General features: G+C 36.0%; 1 protein-coding gene across 1 annotated transcript; it reads left to right on the plus strand.

The window, feature by feature from the left end:
* Nucleotides 1–46: 46 nt before the first annotated feature.
* LOC126818135 (adenosine 3'-phospho 5'-phosphosulfate transporter 2) lies at nt 47–5,044 on the plus strand. The gene is made up of 7 exons (XM_056100502.1): nt 47–115; nt 774–1,212; nt 1,613–1,734; nt 3,125–3,279; nt 3,768–3,973; nt 4,372–4,464; nt 5,006–5,044. Exons 2-7 carry the CDS (start codon nt 976–978, stop codon nt 5,042–5,044), a joined length of 852 nt encoding a protein of 283 aa, XP_055956477.1. The 5' UTR covers nt 47–115; nt 774–975.
* Nucleotides 5,045–22,723: the final 17,679 nt, after the last annotated feature.

A 22,723-nucleotide genomic window follows, 5' to 3' on the forward strand; every position in this document is an offset into this window, starting at 1 on the left:
ATGACGTAGATCACACCGGAAGTGCATAATACATTGGAAAAAGTAAGTTTGTTGTTGAAACGTGTAAGGGTTGTAACTTAACGTAAGAATTTTCTTTGGAGATTTTTCATTTTAAGTAACTTAATTACAAATAGAAAAGTAAGGCTTACCACTCAGAGTTAAATGCAATTCATTTTTGTTTTTCGAGAGGAAGAAATCTTGGTTCTTTTTGAAGACTGATTTTTTGTTTGCCTTTAGTTTAGGCAAGTTTAGCGTTAAAGTATTTCGGTCGGTTCACAACGTCAACAGCTTGTTTTGTAGATACTTAGCTCAGGACATGGGTGCCAAAATTGGCGAAAGCTTTGATTTGAAACTAAATTGTCTATACAGATTGCACGATACTAGATCTTTCTGATCTGAGAAATATCTTTCCGTGTTTATACCCACAATTCTAACCCTAACCCTTCAGAATAGTTTTAGCCACAATCCACCGTTGTTACAGCTTCAATTTGTACATTTGACATGTAATTTATAAAGCAAACCCTAACCCGAACCCTAACCCTAGAGAAAGATATTTCTCAGATCGTACAAAGATCTAGTATTGTCCATGTAGATTACCTGTTTATTTGGGTAAAATATTATTTGGCGTATATGTACATGGATCTGCCCTGGAAAGACCTTTTCAAATAATGTAAAATGAGACCTACTTGTACTGAATAATAGCTTCATCTCCAATTGATGAACATCCAAATCTGGTAATGTATGCGATAAACGACATTTCTCTTTATTTTCAGATTGAAATTAACAGGTGTGTAGTACTACTGCCATCATATTGAAATTAATAGGTGTGTAGTACTACTGCCATCAGATTCTGAACGGGAGGTGGAGAGAAAGACTAGTCAGGATAAGATGCAGAGGCAATTTTAAAATGTTTTCGTGATTATAAGATTAGCTTGGATTCGAATCAATCTCTAGTCTAGACTGTCGATATCTAAAATGTCACGATACAATTTACCACTACCACAGCATAGTTTACGCCAGAAAACGGCGTCCAGTTCGAATATCATCTCAATACCCATGATGTCTGCTTCAAGTCCAGATTCGATCCAACAGAAAAGTAGCGTCACCGTCTCATTGATGTGTTTTGATATAAGTCACACATCTACAACTGTTCAATTCTTACTCCTTACATCGGCTACTTTCTTCTTTTACCTTATTTATGGATATATGCAGGTAATCATTTCAATATATACATTTTTTTTATTTTTATTACTTATATTATATAATAAAGGCAGCCACGGTGGCCAAGTGGTAAGGTGTTGGCTCGCTAGACTGGAGGTTGTGTGTTCGATACCTGCATTTTCCAATGTGATTTCCCCTTGTCATTGGTGCAGGACGAAGGGCTTGACAAGTACAGCTGTCTAGTTGTTCAGATGGGACGAAAAACTGCGGCCCTGTGTATACATTGGCGTGCTCATAAAAGATCCCTTGGCAGTTGGAATTCAATATTAAAGTAGGCCCAGGAAAAATTACCCTCATAGTTCATTAGCCCAGTTCGGAGCAGAACAGTAGGACGTTAAACCCCATTTCATTTTATTTTATTATACTGGTAATCTTGTATTTCTATTTCTAGGAACTGATATTTCGCCTGGATGGTTTCCGTCCGTTTGGGATGTACCTGACGTTAATCCAGTTTGCTTGTTATGTGATATTTGGTGTTTTGGAACTCCAGTTTAAAGAAGACAAAACACGAAAGTAATTTATAATCACAGTTAAATTTACTCTTTGATTTGTTTTACTTACGGGGGTCATGGTGGATCTTTGGGTGTGGTGGATCTTTGGGTGTGGTGGATCGTTGGTTGTACTGGATTGTTGGGTGTGGTGGATCGTTGGGTGTGGTGGATTGTTGGGTGTGGTGGATGGTTGGGTGTGGTGGATTGTTGGGTGTGGTGGGTCCTTGGGTCTGGTGGATCTTTGGGTGTGGTGGATGGTTGGGTGTGGTGGATTGTTGGTTGTACTGGATTGTTGGGTTTGGTGGATCGTTGGGTGTGGTGGATTTTTGGGTGTGGTGGATGTTTGGGTGTGGTGGATTGTTGGGTGTGGTGGATCGTTAGGTGTGGTGGATCCTTGGGTCTGGTGGATTGTTGGCTGTGGTGAATCGTTAGGTGTGGTGGATCTTTGGCCATGGTAAATCGTTGGGTGTGGTGCTGAATCACATTATTTCCGCATTTTGAGAGAGAGAGAAATGTGGTTTCACGTCCACTCGACACAAATTAGATCATTTTTGGACTAACTGATGATCCAATTTTATTACAATAATTCATGTCGGGTTGGGGAAAACAATCTGATTAAAATACAGATCTATATTTCGTTTTTTTTTTTATACTTTCGATGGCCTAAACTACATGAAGATCTGACAAGTTATAGCGATAGGTCACGTCAGGGGTCAAAGACCGACTTATGACCCTATGATGTCAGACATTTGATTAACCAATCAACATAGATGTTACTAGTGGATTACACACAGTTCCGTGCAAAACACGCATTAAGCTCGCCGTGACAGACCGTTTCATTGGCTTATCCTCGACCCCATTCAGAACACGACTTAAATAACAACTCTTCCAGATCCAAGTGTAGTAAAGACAAGCTCTGAAAAAAACAATGCCACTCGAAGACAGACCTTATGATTTAAAGCAGTGATTCTCAGCCTTGTTTGGCCAACTGCACACCTTAGAACACATGAAAACATAGCGGCACACCTGGCTAAATATATATATGACAAATATTCAAATTTTACAAAATAAAAACATGGCAAGTCAAATGGAATACAACCGTAGACAGAGAGTAGTGAAAGAAATAATAGAATGGCTCAAACTAAATAAAGAAAAACACAGCTATGAACTTACCAGTAGACACCTGTGAATATTCAATTGGGATTGAATTTTCACATTTGCTTAGTGTGCCATTCAAAATTTCGCGGCACAATCTCGTGACACACCTGTGTGCCGCAGCACATTGGTTGAGAATCACTGATCTAAAGTAAACTTGTTAGACCACTTGACTCAATGACAGACCTGATGATAGGGAGATATGTTGGACCATCCGACCACTATCATTCTATTGAAAACTATTTTTTTTGTTTCAGAATACCAATAAAGACGTATTTCTTCCTAGCATTTTTAACCGTCAGCACAATGGGATTATCTAATACATCTGTTGGATATTTAAACTATGCCACTCAAGTTATATTTAAATGTTGTAAATTGATACCAGTTTTAATCGGTGGAATTTTGATACAAGGCAAGTGATTCTTAATCCATGGATGAGGGTGGCTAAGTGGGTAAGACGCTGGCTCGCTAGCCTGGAGGTCTGGTGTTTCGATCCCTGCATTGGCCGATAAAGTTCATCCAGATTTTCCGGCCCGGTTTCCCCTTGTCAGTGATGCAGGACGGAGGGCCTGACAAGGACAGCTGTCTAGTCCTTCGGATGATACGAAAACCCGAGGTCCCATGTATACATTAGAATACACGTAAAAGATCCCTTGGCAGTTGGAATTCAATATAAGAGTAGGCGATATTGCCGCTGCCCGGGCAAAATTTCCCTCATAGCACACTGTATGGCATATGCCCATCTTCATTAGCCCAGCATAGGAGCAGAACAGTAGGACGTTAAACCCCATTTCATTTCATTTCATTTCAAAACCCTTGACCTCATGAACCCTTGACCTCCTGAACCCTTGAACTCTTGATCGACCTCCTGTTCATTTCTGTTTATTTATTTTATTACAGGAAAGAAATTTAATATAATCGATGTATCAGCTTGTGTTTGTATGAGTTTAGGGCTAATATTATTTACGTTAGCGGATAGTACCGTCTCCCCGGAGTTTAATTTATATGGAATCATATTGATATCATTAGCCGTATGTGCAGATGGAGTTATAGGAAATGTCCAGGAGAAGACAATAAAACAGCACGGTGCCAGTAACTGTGAAGTGGTAAGCAAGATTTTGATCATAAGGCCTGTGGTTTTTATTCCCAGCTTGTATGCCAGTAACAGTGACATAGTTTTGTTCCCTAGTAATGAATTACAATTACAACACGCTCTGATAATTACTTATAGAGTTATTGCCCTTGAATAGGTTATAGAATCTTCACCAAATATTAAACAAGACTAAAACATAAATACAATTTGGTTCTCCTTATTCAAAAACATGTAGAATTAATTACTCTCGCAGTATAATGAAGAGTTTTTTATTGAAGTTTTTTTCTCATTTTTGAAATTGGCAGTAAGTTTTTATGGTTACCTCACAAGTTTTTAAACGTGAAGGACTGTTGAACCATATGTTAGTCCCGAAACAACCTGGTTTGTGTCAAGTATTATATTATATTTCAGGTATTATATTCATATGGTATAGGATTTCTGTATATATTAATATTTCTCATACCATCCGGTCAACTATTACCAGCTTTCAAGTTTTGTCAAAAGGTCAGTCAGTATTTTATATAATCATATTCTAACAGTATTGAGAGGGGAGGGGGGGGGGGAATGGATGGCCGAATGGTTAGCACGTGCGAGCTGTATCATACGGCCTGTCATTGAGTCAACTAGCGTGGTATCGAATCCCCGGTTGTACGTGACAAGGAGTAGGATCTCCTGTCCAACCTTGTAGGTTTTCTCCAGGTCCTCCCACTGCTAAAGACCCCGACGCGCAAGCGAATTATAGAAATAAAATTAAACCATATGTTAGTCCCGAAATGACCTAGTTTGTGTCGAGTGGATGTTAAACCCCATTTCTCTCTCTCTCTCTCTCTCTCTCTCTAACAGTATTAGGAGTGGGGGGGGAGGGGGTTGGGTGACAGAATTATTTAATATGTGTACTTTAGATGATAAGGTCTGTCATTGATTCTAGTCGCATGGTTTTGATTCCATGATTTTTGTCTGTTAGTCTCACAATGTCTGAAGTACGTCTTTGATGAGACTTCAAACTGTCAAATGGTATGCCGTAATAATATATTATATCTTCTAGCATCCTATAGAGACATATGGTTATGTTGTTATCTTCTAGCATCCTATAGAGACATATGGTTATATTGTTATATCTTCTAGCATCCTATAGAAACATATGGTTATATTGTTATAATTCTAGCATCCTATAGAGACATATGGTTATATTGTTATATCTTCTAGCATCCTATAGAAACATATGGTTATATTGTTATAATTCTAGCATCCTATAGAGACATATGGTTATATTGTTATATTTTCTAGCATCCTATAGAAACATATGGTTATTTTGTTATATTTTCTAGCATCCTATAGAGACATATGGTTATATTGTTATATTATCTAGCATCGTATAGAGACATATGGTCATGTTGTTAAATTTTCTAGCATCCTATAACATATGGTTATGTTATATTGATATATTTTCTAGCATCCTATAGAGACATATGGCTATGTTATATTTTGTAGCATCCTATAGAAACATATAGTTATGTTGTTATATTTTGTAGCATCCTATAGAGACATATAGTTATATGTTATATTGTTATATTTTCTAGCATCCTATAGAGACATATGGCTATGCTGTGATATTTTCTATAACTGGTTATATTGGTGTAAATATAGTTTTAACTTTAGTGAAGATATTCGGTGCTTTAACAGCTGTCACAGGTTTGTTCAAGCTTTTCTTCACAATTCTAATTATTTATGAGCCACAGTGCTTCAGTGAGTAAGGCACTGGTTCACTAACTCGCCTCGACAGAAACGCTGCAGCCAACTCTTATTTCAAATTTAAACTCTCATGGTTTCTTCTATCTACACTCTGACTTGTAAACAGGACTTGTTTTTCTATTCCATCCAGACGACTAGACGCTATCCTTGCCAGTTGCCAGGTCATCTGTCGTGCGCCACTGACGAGGGGAAACCATTACGCTGGAAAATCCAGGAGAACACTAGGATGGCCGCCAGACCTACTGGTTAGTGGGCTAGTACCTTACTCACTTTGCTACTTGTATGAAGGATTTCCAAGATATAAATATAATATTAGTTTATTGGTTATAATATATTAGTCCAGTATATTGTTTATACTATATTAGTATAATATAAGTCCAGTTTATCGGTTATAATATACTAGTCCGGTATATTGTTTATACTATATTGGTTATACTATGTTAGTATAATATTCGTCCAGTAAATTGGTTATACTATATTAATATAATATTAGTCCAGTAAATTGGTTATACTATATTAATATAATATTAGTCCAGTAAATTGGTTATACTATGTTAGTATAATATTAGTCCAGTATATTGGTTATACTATATTAGTCCTGTACATGTATATTGGTTATACTATTCTATTCAAAAAAAGTAGGGGATATTTGATTTTTAAGTGTTATTAAAGTCACCTAATGAAACTGACGAAGAAACAAATGACAAAATGAAATGAAGTTCACATTCATCGATTTATTCCAAATGATCGTTAGACTAAGTAAGGCACAGACTGACCATTCTAAGGGTAAAATGATACCCGGGGTCAAACAGCAAAGTTACCACAGCATCACAACCAAGTCAGTAACGGGTAAATCCTCCTCTGTTTGCCAAACAAGCATTGATCCAACGTGGCATACTCCTAATGAGACGTCTAAGGTCATTTTGGTCCAGATTGTCCCATTCCTGTTGCAACGCAGCAGCAAGTTCTTGGACATTGGCAGGACGTTGTTGACGTTGACGTAACCTCTGTCCAAGCATGTCCCAGACATGCTCGATGGGGGAGAGGTCGGGACTCAGTGCTGGCCAAGGTAATGTGGTGATGTTCTGTTGTTGGAGGTAACCTGTAACGATCCTGGCCCTGTGACATCTTGCGTTGTCATCCTGGAAGATGAAACGGCGGCCATGACGTCGTGCGAACGGCACAACATGGACTGCCAAGATGTTGTCCCGGTAGTACTGGCCTGTAACACGCCCTGCAACAACATGTAAAGCCGTTCTTCCAGCAACAGTGATGCCTCCCCACACCATAACAGAACCACCCCCAAATCGATCATGTCTGATGACGTTAACGTCTTGGAAGCGCTCGTTTCGACGACGCCACACCCTCCTACGTCTGTCCAAAAAATCAACAGTGAACCTTGACTCATCTGAAAACATCACATTGCTCCAGCGTCGATTATCCCAGTGTTGACGATCCCTACACCAACGACGTCTTGCCTGAATGTGATGATCTCTCAAACAAGGGATCACGCGAGGACGTCGGGCGCGAAGGTGACCCCTATGCAGTCGATTCCGAATCGTCTGGCCACTCACTCTCACACCAGTGTCTGTTTGAAGACGAGCGCTGATCTGATTTGCTGTGATGACACGATTTCTCAAGGCCAAGGTACGGATAAATCGATCCTGGGCTTGAGTTGTCGCCCTTGGTCGACCTGAGCGTGGTCTGTCCTGTACAGATTGTGTATCACGGTATCTGGACCATAGCCTGCTTATGACAGACTGAGAAACATTCATCGTACGCGCCACAACCGCCTGTGTTGTGCCGATCTGTAGCATGCCAAGGGCACGTAACCTTTCATTTTGGGTAAGCCGACGCATATCAAAATTTGTTTTCTGGTCACTAAAACAATTAAACTGATGTTTCCACCCTGGAATTCAATGCCACAATGACTGTAACATTCAAAGTCAGAGTCGTGCAAATCTTGGGTTGGACCCCCATGATGATCCCAAGCATCACCTGCATTCCATGCGGTAGCTATTGGTGCGTTTGGGCGTCACATGTAACTGGAAATGTTTCTTCTGTTAGGTTCTATAGTGACTTTTTTCGTAGTCATTTGCATATTTTAGTATTATGCCCACAAAATAAAATATCCCCTACTTTTTTTGAATAGTATATAATTATATAATATTAGTCCAGTAAATTGGTTATACTATATTAATATAATATTAGTCCAGTAAATTGGTTATACTATATTAATATAATATTAGTCCTGTATATTGGTTATACTATGTTAGTATAATATTCGTCCAGTATATTGGTTATACTATATTAATATAATATTAGTCCAGTAAATTGGTTATACTATATTAATATAATATTAGTCCAGTAAATTGGTTATACTATGTTAGTATAATATTAGTCCAGTATATTGGTTATACTATATTAGTATAATACGAGTACAGTATATTAGTTATAATATTTTATTACTTGATTGTTTGTTTTTCAGTGACAACATGTCGAAAAGCTATCACTATCATCTTATCTTTTCTATTCTTCACAAAACCTTTCACATTTCAGTAAGTATAAAACATTATATCTATCACATCTTATTAAGGGCTATACTATATACCGGAAAACTACTGAAAAACACCATGTTATACTGAATACTGGAAAAACACTAAATACTGGAAACACAAACTAAATACCGGAAAACACCCTAAATAGGTAACTTGGAGCCTGGTCCTCTGGAAAACACCGGAAAAACCTAACGCTAACCCTAATCCTAATCCTAACTCCCCGCAAACAGAGGACCAGGCTCTGGGTTACCTATTTAGGGTGTTTTCTGGTATTTAGGGTGTTTTCTGGTATTTAGTGTGTTCTCCGGTATTTAGTGTGTTTTCCGGTGTTCAGTATAACTTGGTGTTTTCCGGTATATAGTATTGCCGTTCATTAAGTATTATTCTATTTGTTTGAGTATAATGTTTTTGACTGTGTCTTTCGTCAAATGGTTGATTTTGTTGTCAACCAAGAGAATGTTATAATAGGGTTTAACTTCCTAAGTTTTTGCACCAACTATATACGGTGCTATGACTGGTGATGTGTTTGTATTCATGAAAATAAAAGGGTTTTTTATATTATAAAGAGAATGTATTTATGACTTAATTAGTGCTTCTTGTTTTGTAATTACTTTCAATGTAATGGGTAATGGTAATTAATTATATTGCTAAAAATGAAAAAGTAATTGTAATGATTACTTTCAAAAAGTGATAGTAATATAATTAATTACATGTCCAATGTAATGGCCCCAGCCCTGCAGCTTTCCATCGAATTCCAACAGTTATCTTGCACACAGGCAGAAAGATATGTGGAATTGAAAATTTGTCAAGATTTATCGTCCTCTGTAAGCATGGCTATAATTTGAAGAAGTTTGATTCCACAAAACCTTTAAATGTTAAAACTCTAAAACTGTTTCAGATATATCTGGTCTGGTTTAATCGTTCTACTGGGTATCTATTTAAATCTGTACAGTAAAAACCAGGCGGCATGGAATCAGTACTTCGTCAGACTTCTACACAGAATCGCAGAAAAAACTACCTCAAAATACATTGGTGCTGAAAGTATTGTTTGATGTGTGAAGAGAGGGATATTTTATAAAACTGACAGGGATTTCACTTCTCCCAACTGAATGCTTTGGATTAGTTGTGGCTCACAATTTCACAAATATACTATTTAACCTGAATGTGAAGTCTGCTTCTGACTGTAACATGCTACTGGGACTGTGCTACTTGTGGTGGAGATGTGCTACTGGTAGGGATGTGCTGCTTCTGTTGGAACTGTGCTACTGGTGGGACTGTCCTACTGGCAGGAATGTGCTGCTTCTGTTGGAACTGTGCTACTGGTGAGACTGTCCTACTGGTAGGGATGTGCTGCTACTGTTGGAACTGTGCTACTGGTGGGACTGTAATACTGGTAGGGGTGTGCTGCTTCTGTTGTAACTGTGCTACTGGTGGGACTGTCCTACTGGCAGGAATGTGCTGCTTCTGTTGGAACTGTGCTACTGGTGGGACTGTCCTACTGGTAGGGATGTGCTGCTTCTGTTGGAACTGTGCTACTGGTGGTACTGTCCTACTGGTAGGGATGTGCTGCTTCTGTTGCTGTGGCACACTTTACATTATATTGCTTTTGTTGCGAAGAATGTGCTACAATGAAATTAGTGTGAATTGAAGGACGTGAAAGAAATACATGACACCTTATAATTTTAACACACAAACATCAGAATAACATGTCTATTATAATCATGTGTTATAATGCCATTGGGGTAGAAGTCTTTGTGGTTATGCAGTGCCACATGTCCGTTGGGTTAGAAGTCTTTGTGGTTATGCGGTGCCACATGTCTGTTACTCGCTATAAGACATTCAGATTTATGATGATTTGGGTTTGTTCATCTAACCTAGTTTCTATGACAACTGTGTTCTACCATGATAGGTTCTATTTAAAATCTTTGTATCATACTCTAGCCTAGTTTCTATGACAACTGTGGTCTAACAGGAAAGATTCTATTTAACGTCATCCTAGTTTCTATGACAGCTGTGTTCTACCAGGATAGGTTCTCTTTAAACATCTTCCTATCATACTCTAGCCTAGTTTCTATGACAACTGTGTTCTAACATGTAAGGTTCTATTTAACATCATCCTAGTTTCTATGACAACTGTGTTCAACCCGAATGGGTTCTATTTAATGGGTCCTATCAAATTTACTGCTGGTGAGTGCATGATGATCAGGAGTCTAACAAGCACTATATTCCTGAAGCAATAGCCCAAGACATCCCTCTCTAATCAAATGTAATGCTGAGAGGATATTTAACAAGCACCTGTTAGATATGGTATTATTGGTATTACTGGGTATATATATATAATTGTGTGAGTATAATACCATCAAGCACCTGTTAGATGTGGTATTACTGAGTATATATATAATTGTGGGTTATAATACCATCAAACACCTGTTAGATGTGGTATTACTGAGTATACATGTATATATAATTGTGTGTGTATAATACCAACAACCACCTGTTAGATATGGCATTACTGAGAATATATATAATTGTGTGTGTATAATACCAACAACCACCTGTTAGATGGGTTAGGGTTAGGGTGGTATTACTGAGTACATGTATATATATAATTGTGGAGTATAGTACCATCGACCACCTGTTAGATATGGTATTACTGAGTATATATATAATTGTGGAGTATAGTACCATGACCACCTGTTAGATATGGTATTACTGAGTATATATATATATATATAATTGTGGGTTTTAATACTATCAACCACCTGTCATGTTTAGATATGGTTATTGTTTCTGTATAAAATTATGAGCTTTTATCAGAGAACAAATTTGGGAAGTTATTTATTTGAGTAAAATGGTTTTAACAAAATGTGTTTTCTTTAATTTTTTATTTGTTCCAGGTTTGCTGGATTCAAACTATGTGCACTACAGGTGCTATCAGGGCCCAAGTACTATTTTCAAAAGGAAAAGAAAAATTAAAGACAGTTTTGATTTATTTTAACACACTAATTTTTGGATTTGGATACGGGTCATTCCATGTCAAGTGGGGCAGGGGTGGGAAATCGCCCCCCTCGAAAAAATCTGGAAAAAATATATGTTATTGTACATATAAAAAGTAGAAACTGTGCAAAATTTGTGGTCTTTTGCTTGAAAATTGACTGGGATACAGGCATTTGAGTTTCATGAGTTACCGATGAGTTTTCGATCCCCGCATTGGCGTAGTCATTCAGATGGGACGAAAAACCGAGGTCCTATGTACACATTGGCATGCATGTAAAAGATCCCTTGGTGGTTGGAATTTGATACAAAAGCAGACCATAGAGCCACTGTCTGGGCAAAATTTTCCTCAAAGCACACTGTATGGCATATGCCCGTCTTTATTTCATTAGCACAGTCGGAGCAGAACAGTAGCGGGTTAAACCCTACGTCATTCATTTGTTTTGGTGTGATAAATAACTCAAGTTTTTGTGGTATTTTTTGTAATAGTTTATTAAAGATTGTCAACAGATAAATAGACACATCAAATTCTCAATAAAATTTATAAATACTGAATAAAATTTATAAATCATGCAAATAAATTTGGAATGTAGAAACTTTTTAAAAATGAAATAAAAGATAAAATAAAATGAAATAAAATATCTAGATAGGCCTCGGCTTTATACTCACTCGATAGGCCTAGGCTTTATACTCACTCGATGGGCCTAGGCTTTATACTCGATGGGTCTAGGCTTTATACTCGATAGGCCTAGACATTATACTATTTGATTGTAAAATATGGAAACTTAACAAACAAGCTACATTTTGTCGAAATACTTTAACACAAAATATCAGAATACCTTTGGACAAAATAGAAATACATGGTGCTATTGTATAGCTAGAATTAGAATAAAAATACATGGTGCCATTGTATAAAGTTAGAGTATACCATAAAAGTTAAAATAAAAGTAGAAGAGTACCATTAGTTAAAGTGAAAATAGACGAGTCCCATTTTAAAAGTGAAAGTTACGGTGATACCATGTCAAATCACCCAATGAGGTAAAGTGTACCCGTTCAATTTTCTTAAATTTGGTTTATATTCTCATTTTGGCCGGAAATACCTATGTTGGGCGCATTCTTCACCCCTCGGATAGATTGCAATCTAGCGCGCACCGATTGTAATTTGCGTGTATCAAACTGATGCGCAAATTGCTATTTATATACATCAACTGACTGAATTGCAAAAATATTTAGGCTGTAATTACCGTAAACTTCAAGTTATTTTTGTATAGTTGAATAAAATACATTTATAACAAACTGTTGACAGATTTTTAAATATTTTATCAAAGTGAAATGTACAAGTTTCTGAATTCTCGCTACAGCTTCTTCCTTTAAGGTAATCAACTGCGCGATCATACTTTACTTTCCTTATCGCCTTGCTAGTACTTGTACCAGTAAACTGACGGTTACAAAATTCATTAACCAGTGGTTGCCATGCAAGATATGCCCACATTTTGCAAGAGATGGATAGAGAACAAGCTAAAAAAAAAATAATTTTTTTTTTTATAGCCTACAATCGGGGGCCATTATTTTGCTTAGAGGTTGCATAAAATTTGCACATAAAATAATTTCAACCAAAATATAAAATAATGAAAAAAAATGTAGTCATAATTCATTTAAAGTGACAGAATGGAGATAATTTCAATATGCATGGAAGTTATAAGTAGAACTTGTGCAAAAAAATTCCAGTGAAAAGAAGAAAAATAATTCAAAGATACATTATACATCATTTGATTAAAAGTTTAGGAGAACATGCAAAAAGATAAATAAAATTATAATCTTATAACGTCCATGTTGGGAGCAAGCCTCGAAAATACCCAATCTAATTAAAATACAGATCTATATTTCGTTTCGTTGTTTTATACTTTCAATAGCCTACACTACATGAAGATCTGACAAGTTATAGTTGGGGTTCACGTCAGGGGTCAAACGAGCGGCTTTTGACCCTATGACATCAGACATTTGATTAACCAACCAGCATTGATGTTTCTAATCGATTGCCCACAGTTCCGATCGGTTGTAGCGATAGGTGGCGTCAGATGTGATACAAACGGCTTTGGCTCTATGACATCAGACATTTGATTAACCAACCAGCATTGATGTTTCTAATGGATTGCCCACAGTTCCGTGCAAAACACGCCTAAAGCTCGCCATAACAGACCGTTTCATTCCTCACACCATTCAGAACACGTCAATGATAACAACTCTTCCAGACCCTAGTGTAGTAAAGACAAGTAAAGCGAAATTTTGAACTATAAAAAACGAAACGAAATAGGATCTGTGTTTTAATCAGATTGGATAATACTAACAACTGGGAATTATAGACTCCATTCCTAAAGAACCCAACTTGATACAATTAAATTATTTATTGTTTTAATTCAAAAACCTCTACTTGGATTTTCTATTGTTTTAATTAATGAATACATATGAACATATGGTCCATGAGGTGATTTAACCTCAATAATAGGCTCATAATAAGATAAATTAAAAACAAAAAATATATAAATAGATCATTTAATAAATATTCTAGCCTAATACATATCTATTATAATATAATTTGAAACAACTCTTATTCACTTGTATCATACAAACTTTAACAATTGTATATACACATCACCACTGCATTGGCTGAATTCTATTATAGTGGGTAGCTATATATTGCTGTGCATGACTAATAAGGAATAACCAAGAACACATTCTGTCCCCGGTTATAAAAAAACATTCTCAGATTTAAGATAAGAATTTACTCAAAATTTTCCGCCTTAATTTAACTAAAATATAGCCCTTTATAAAACTATTGTTGTTTTAATGTATCAAATACATCAATAAGAAACTATGTGCATTTTATTGTGTTTCTGTATCAAAGATAATTCTCATAAACAGAGATTGAAAGTTGAGTAAATTCTTAAGTCGAACAATGCTTTGTGAAACCAGGGCCAGGTTCTTTTAAAAAGAAAGCATCACTTGGTTGCACCTTACCCAGGTAGTTATAATTAAAGTGGGGTGGGGGGGGGGTCACTAGGGTTCATGTTTTTCTCATATTTACCGGTCTTGGCTGACCGACTGGAGAACTTACAGGTCAGGCAATTTATATGTCATAAAATATATATTTCAAAGAATTTAACAATAAATCGCAATAAATTAAATTTATAGTTTCTATATTTAAAAACACTCACAAAGAGATTATAAAATGCCATAATCTTTGAAAAAACCATGTTGTTCCAAAATTAAACATAAAATGCAATAAACACAAATAAATTTATGGTCTCTATGGGTAAATAATATTTATATTAAATATGTGAATAATTGGCTGTCTGATAAAGGTCAGAATTAAAAGCCCTTTATTTGATTGTTGAGTATCCTGTGTGGTACACCACTATATTTAAAATATAGATGTGACATCACCGTTTGATGTTGGCGTACTGTTATTTCAAATAATCATGCAGGCAACTTGCCAATCATACATTATTTATACTAATGAAATATTGGACTCTTGTGACGTATTTCACTGTAAAAGCACGTGGGGAGTATTGTTTAATGGTCTCGAGCTTAAGATATTGCGTAATATATTGTAAAAACACTCGGGTCTACGGCCCTCTTGTTGTTACAATATATTACTTAATGTCTCGTTCTCGACCATTAAACCATACATATTGTTCACATCCTATGACTAAATTTTATCAACCATCATTCAAAATATTAGAGAGAGAGAGAGAGAGAGAAATGGGGTTTAACGTCCACTTGACACAAACTAGGTCATTTCGGGACTAACATATGGTTTAATTTTATTTCAATAATTCGCTTGCGCATAGGGGTCTTTAGCAGTGGGAGGAAACCGGAGGACCCAGAGAAAACCCATGAGGTTGGGCAGGCGACCCTATTCCTTGTCACGTCCAACCGGGGATTCGAAACCATGCCAGTCGACTCAATGACAGACTTTATGATACAGTGCGCGCATGCTAACCATTCAGCCATCCAACCCCCCTCAAAATATTAACACTGGAGTCCAAACTGATTGGGTGGGTTAACACTGGGTGGGTTAACACTGGGTGGGTGGGTGGGTGGGTTGAATGACACAGCAGAACTGGGTGGGTGGGTTGGTTGAATGACACAGCAGAACTGGGTGGTTGGGTTGGTTGAATGACACAGTGGAACTGGGTGGGTAGGTGTGTTATGGTTGAACAACACCATGGAACTGGGTGGGTGGGTTGAAGGACAATGTGGAACTGGGTGGGTGGATGTTATGGTTGAATGACACTGTGGAACTGGATGGGTAGGTTGAATGACACAGCGTTACTATGGGTGTTATGGTTGAATGACACGGCGTAACGGGATGGCTGTCTTGACACTGCAGATAGAAAATGATAAATTATATGTTGCTTGTCCACGAATATCCATCAGTGTCAACAATTGCTAACTACGTCGGTGTGGATGTGTACATAAGTGGTACATAGGCAGTTGGGTGGATGGGTTGAGATCCATGTGTTATTTTGTTTGGACCCTAGTTTTGAAATTTTGAGAAAATGGTACCTTAATTGTAACGACTACCGTATTAATCACTCATGTGTTACAATAATTTGATCCCATGCAAACAGAGAAACAGTATGACAGACTATTTTAAACTATCTTATAACTACAATGATTCAGTTTATCACAGATTCAATAAAATATCAACAGTGTACATAAACCATTATCACTCACAGTTCTCTAAAAAAATGTTCTAGTCAGCTGGGTAAATTAACAGGGTTATTAGAGAGCAACACAAACTAGGTCATTTTGGGACTAACACATGGTTTAATTTTATTTTGATCATTCGCTTGCTCAAAGGAGTCAATAGCAGTGGAAGGAAACCAAAGGGAGAGAGATAGAAATGGGGTTTAACATCCACTCGACACAAACTAGGTCATTTCGGGACTAACACGTGCTTCAATTTTATTTCAATAATTCGCTTGCGCGTAGGGGTCTTTAGCAGTGGGAGGAAACCGGAGGACCCGGAAAAAACCCATGAGGTTAGATAGGCGACCCTACTCCTTGTCACTTACAAGAGTGGTATCGAAAACCCAGTCACTTAACTCAATGACAGACCGTGCGATCTAAAGTGCATGCATAAGACCATTCGGCCATCCAACGTAACAACTGGGCTTAAATATTGTTGGTCTTGTCCTTTCAAGAGAACTGTATAAAAACCTTTGGTTTGCTGTAAAAAAAACCTTCCTAACCTGGGTCCCTTTTCTGTCTTTCATGATGTTTAAATTCCTAACCCTGTAATTTTATATATCCACATGCGGTCAGACTTCACGATTTAATCCACAGTGGAGGGCAGGTAGGTTTTCTTAAAAAAGAACAAAAACCCCCCTAAAAAACAAAAAATCCCACCGAAAAAACACTGAATTTTCAGATTAGGTATGTCTTAGGTTTTCAGAATAACAACATTTTGTGTGAATTGTGAGTCATAATGGTCTACAATAATTAAATAATTCACACCAATAATAAACAATTAAAATATACAAAGGCTTCAATAAATTATAATAAAAGTTGCATAATAATAATAAATATTAGTAAAGAAAAAAAAAAGAGTTGAAATCGGCACATTAGTGTTAATTTTGCGGACACAACATGTGACGTCACAGGTCATCTTAAAATCATGCAAGAAACAGTGTTGAAAACGGCAAATCAGTGTTAATTTTTTTAACACGATCATGTGACGTCACAGATCAAAATAAAGTAATATTACATAATTTTAATCTTGCTGTGCTGTGGTTTAATTGGGTGTATTGAGTATTAATATCACTATACAAGTCAAAGTGCTATGGAACACAATTACCGCTAGTGTTTATTACTGGGGGATTGGATCTAGTGGTTTAACACAATCATTGAGTCAAGTGGCATGTTTTCGATTCCTCTGTTGTACATGACAAGGAATAGCATTGCTTGTCCAACCTTGTGGGTTTTTTCTGGTTCCTCTGGTTTCCTTCCACTGCCAAGCTAAAGATCCATACGTGCATACAAGTTTTTGAAATAAAATTGAACCATGTTAGTCCAAAATAATCCTAGTGTTTGTGTCTGGTGGACATTAAACAGTAATCGTATTCCAAAGAATTGTGACCTGTATACTCCAATGATCATTTACTAAATACCATGGAAACAGATAAAGCACATGTTTAGATGTTTGATTATCACATTCTAATTAATAAACAAGATCTTTGACAGATATAAAGATACATTATGTAAGAACTACTGCAGGTCTTTATTTGGTTTAATCTCACTGTGCCCCCCAATCGATAACCCCCTTGCTTGATTAATCCCCCCATGAGAACAATTGCAGGGGGCACAGTGAGATGTCCCCCTTTATTTTGGATTCTAATGTTATATAAACTCTCTAAACCAACGAATTACTGAGATTCAAATAGATTGAAAAACGATCGCCATTTAATAAATACCAATCTATGCTACATCTTGTCAAAACATCAAACTATTATATATAACATCTTTAAAGTAATTAATTCTCATTTAAAATACATTATACAAGAGCTAAATCTGTCTATTGCAGGTCTTTCATTAGGCCTGAAATGTTATCTGAATTATTAATTAGACATTAATTAACTGATCCAGGTCATAATCAACTCTCGATGACATGGGATAGTCAAGATTTTAACTAAATTAGAATGGTTTGCCATTTAAAAATTTAATTTAAAAATGGGAAAGCGAAGCTAAGTCTTGAATATACCAGTGCCCTGGTTACCACAACGCACACATCTTGTCAAAATTACAAACCTTGATAACTTGGCTCAGAGTGAAGTAATCTGAATGAAATGTTCAATATTATCATTTTACATTATCTATTTTGAGCCATTATAGCAAGAATGGTCAGCTCTGTATCTAAATCTTACATAACGTATCTTTAAATACCAATATCAATATTAATATCAATATTAAATATCAATATTAAATATTGAATATCAATATTAAATATCAAATATCAATATTGAATATCAATATTAAATATCAATATTAAATATCAATATTAAATATCAAATATCAATATTGAATATCAATAATAAATATCAATATCTATATTAAATATTTTATGTACTGGAAGAAACTTGATGAAAGGCAACACAGCAAACTGTAAACAATAATTGAACTCCTATATTTCAAGTGTCTGCTCCATCTTATTATACAAAATAATATCCAATTTATAATGGTTATTCATGACTGCAACACATGTATGTACAATTTCGAGCTGGACAATAATTCAATTTAGAATACAGATGTGACGTCCGTACCATTATTTCATATAATGGTATGGGCAACTTGTCAAGCGTACATTATTTATACTAATATCGGTATTTCATTGAAATGAACATGCTGGATAGTTTCTGTATTTTAAGTTGTTTAATGGTCTTGTGGAAGACATTGTGAAATATATTGATATACCAGTAGCCTTTGTGCAATATCTATATATTTCTTAATGTCGGGCCCTCGCCCATTAAACCACACATATGGTCCAGCCCTAGTAGAAGGTACTATACACACAGTTACAATGTCGGCTCCTACTATACAAATAATATATACAATTGATAAACATCTGCTACACAGGAACGTCTTAATGCATGGGCATGGTGGGCAGTTACCCAGGGGCCCAACGACTATCAGACCCTTTTTTTTCTTTATTTTACTTAACACAAACATATGGTTCAATTTTATTTCAATAATTCGCTTGCGCATAGGGGCCTTTAAGCAGTCGAAGGAAACGAGAGGACCCAGAGAAAACCTACGAAGTTAGATAGGCGACCCTACTCTTTGTTACGTACATCCGGGGAATCAAAACCCCGCTAGTTGACTCAATGACAGACCTTATGATACAACGCACACACACTAACCATTCAGCCATCCCCCCACCCCTCTCTATAAGACCCTGTGGTAATCTATGTATGTTTGTGATTTGATGTTGAAACATTGATTTTATTGGAAGTACCAATACAATAAATATATCTATATTTTTATATATATATATTTTTATTCTTGTGAGTGGTTGTAGATAATTAAACCCAGTGCCCCCATGGGTTATAATCTTGTTAAGCCAACCCTATTACTAAACATGAACTAATCATAGCCACTTGGGAAAATCAAATCTGTCCACTCTATCACTCTCAATCCATCAGCAACATTAATCAATCTGTCCTCTCTATCAGTCTCAGTCCAACAGCAACATTAATCAATAAAGAGAGAGAAAGAAATGGGGTTTAACGTCCACTCAACACAAACTAGGTCATTTCGGGACTAACATATGGTTTAATTTTTATATCAATAATTTGCTTGCGCATAGGGGTCTTTAGCAGTTGGAGGAAACTGGAGGACCCGGAGGAAACCCACGAGGTTGGACAGGCGACCCCACTCCTTGTCACGTACAACTGGGGATTTGAAACCACACCAGTTGACTCAATGCCAGGCCGTACGATACAACGCGCACACGCTAACCAATTAGCCATCCAACCCCCCCATTAATCAATAAAACAGTTCTATAATTTTGAATTTAAATTTTTGAAAACTATTTATACAACAAAACACAATATATTTTTTCGATGTAATTCTCTATTCGATACATGTGATTTAGATCATTAGGTCTGTAACTGAAATGAAATGGGGTTTAACGTCCTACTGTTCGGCAGGTCTGATATTGAGTGTTGTGGAGTGTGTACAACAAAATAGTTGTGTATGGACAAGGTGGAGTTATTTCGAATAAATAATTCAGTCCTGATGGTATACAATACAATCCAGGAGCCCCCCCACCCACCACCCCACTGCATTCTCTAGACATAAAGAGTAGCTGTTGTGTAGAGTTCATGGACACAGATCATAAAAATAAATAATAATAAATTATAACAAGATAGAATCTGTAAAGAATTAAATTAATTAATTAAAACATTTGAAAATAATACTTCTCTAAATATTACACAATATTATTTAGCATTTTCAAAATCAATTATGTAATAGACAATTACACTCTAAAAACTAAATTAGCATTTTGAAAATTAATTTGTCCCAAGAAGATAAAAGAGGTCTCACCAAAATGATTGGGTAGTGAAAATAAAATGGTGGATTTTATTCTGATCGAACGAAAGGCTTGTACAAACCACCTGATGGTAGTTTTATTTCTATGGATACCAATCACAAAATGAAATTGGGTTTAAAGTCCTACTGCTCCGAATGTAAAATGGTGGATTTTATGCTGAATGAAAGACTCTTAACACCCTACTGAATCGTGCAAATAAAATGGGGTTTAACGTCCCACTGGTCATTCTCAAACATACCAATTATTTTTCATTTTGTAAATTTACATACTTGAAATCTTATTGAAAGGTCGTACACGTATCATATAGTGATTGCTATCCACTGGATAATCAAGTCTATATACTTGCCGTAATTATAGTAGTAATTCACCACTCACTCACTCAATTATTCTAAAACAATCTTTTTCAACAAATGTAAAATATATCTAAAGAAGTACATGATTATTAAAAATGTAAATTAGAACAGAAATAAAAGTTTGATCTGTGGGGTGTCAACTATATGACAGCCTATTAAAGATACATTCCTACGAAAGATAGAAAGATACATTCCTACGAAAGATACATTCCTATTAAAGATACATTCCTATTAAAGATACATTCCTATTAAAGATACATTCCTACGAAAGATAGAAAGATACATTCCTACGAAAGATAGAAAGATACATTCCTACGAAAGATAGAAAGATACATTCCTACGAAAGATACATTCCTACTAAAGATACATGCCTAATAAAGATAGAAAGATACATTCCTACGAAAAACACCCTATTAATATCCTGCCAACCACCCATTTTTAACGACCCCTTACTGTCAGTCATATAAATCATTCGATCTCAATAGTAAAACCCATCACTGTCCTTACAGTAATAAATTAAACAAAACAAATAATTAATATTATACCCAAGGAATATATTCGATAACCAAGCCTGGAAATAATCACCTGTCACAGACAATGTCAGGCAGCGATTCAGGCACCAAACTTCTGCTGCCTGTTATTTTGTCCGTCACTGATTTGTCTTTTTTATTGATATTATTAATACATGTCCGGCACTAAGTCGAAAATGTCAGGTACTATTTCATTAGTGCCTGACATTTTGTCAGGTACATCTAAAACTATTATTTCCAGGCCTAACGATAATCTGACTTCCAATGATTGAATTTGACTAGATCTCGAATATTAGTAGTAGAATAAGTTGACTTTGATTTTAAGAACAGTATATGCATCTCCGTCAAACCACCCACACTTTACTTATTTTACAGTATTTCATATACTTTAGTTGAGCTTTTCACATAAACAACAATATGATTATAATATCATAGATTTAAATAAGATTATCTCAAGTTAAAGATGCATTATGTAAGAGCTAAATTTATTTGTCTATTGAAGATTTTTATTTTAGTTTCAAATGTTATATAAACTATTTATTCACATGACAAGTCTATAATTTACTCTCTAGACCATCGGATGGCTGAGATTTAAATGGATTTAAACATAATCGCTATTTAATAAATCTTATTCAAAAATGGATAATCCAGACTTAGTCTCGATTGTCAAGTACCATTGCTACGATAATACACAATCTACGCTACATCTTGAAACACAATAAGATAATTTGAATGAAATTTTCCATATATTTCATTTTTTCATTATCTATTTTTTTTTTAACTATCATAGCGAGAACTGTCATCTCTCAAACTAATTAAAATACAGATCTATATTTTGTTTCATTTTTTTTTATACTTTTGATGGCCTACACTACATGAAGATCTGACTGGTTGTACTGAAAGGTTGTGTCAGGGGCCAAGAACACGTGGTAACAGACCGTTTCATTAGCTAATCCCTCACTTCAACCAGAACGCCGGCAATATAACAGCTCTACCAGATCCTAGTAGTGGAGTAAAAATAACATTTGACCTAGAATAAATTGCAAGAAATTGTTTTTTGTCATTTTTCGACTCTATGGGACTTGTAAGTCACAAATATGAAAATCGGACAAAATCGACTCTCAGATAAGTGTTCTACAGGTGTCAAAGTTCAAGGTCATGTCAAAATGAGGTAAAAATGAAAGAATTGTCATAAAATCCTTAATATTTGTCATAAAGTATCAAACTTAGTGTCAAACTATGGGTTTTCAGGGGTGCTGAATCCAATGCAACCATTATTTATGTTGTGTGACGTCGCTATGACGTCATGACGTCATTTGGGAATGACGTCATGACTTTTAATTCTGCGATTTATCATCATAATAGGGCCCTAATAGAGTATCGACACTTGACTTTATACATGGGGTTACCCAGAATATCTACTAAAACTCATCCACTGTAATTGCACGACAGGGTGTCAGC

Source organism: Patella vulgata, chromosome 4 (genome assembly GCF_932274485.2).
Source record: "Patella vulgata chromosome 4, xgPatVulg1.2, whole genome shotgun sequence".
Classification (NCBI taxonomy): domain Eukaryota; kingdom Metazoa; phylum Mollusca; class Gastropoda; family Patellidae; genus Patella; species Patella vulgata.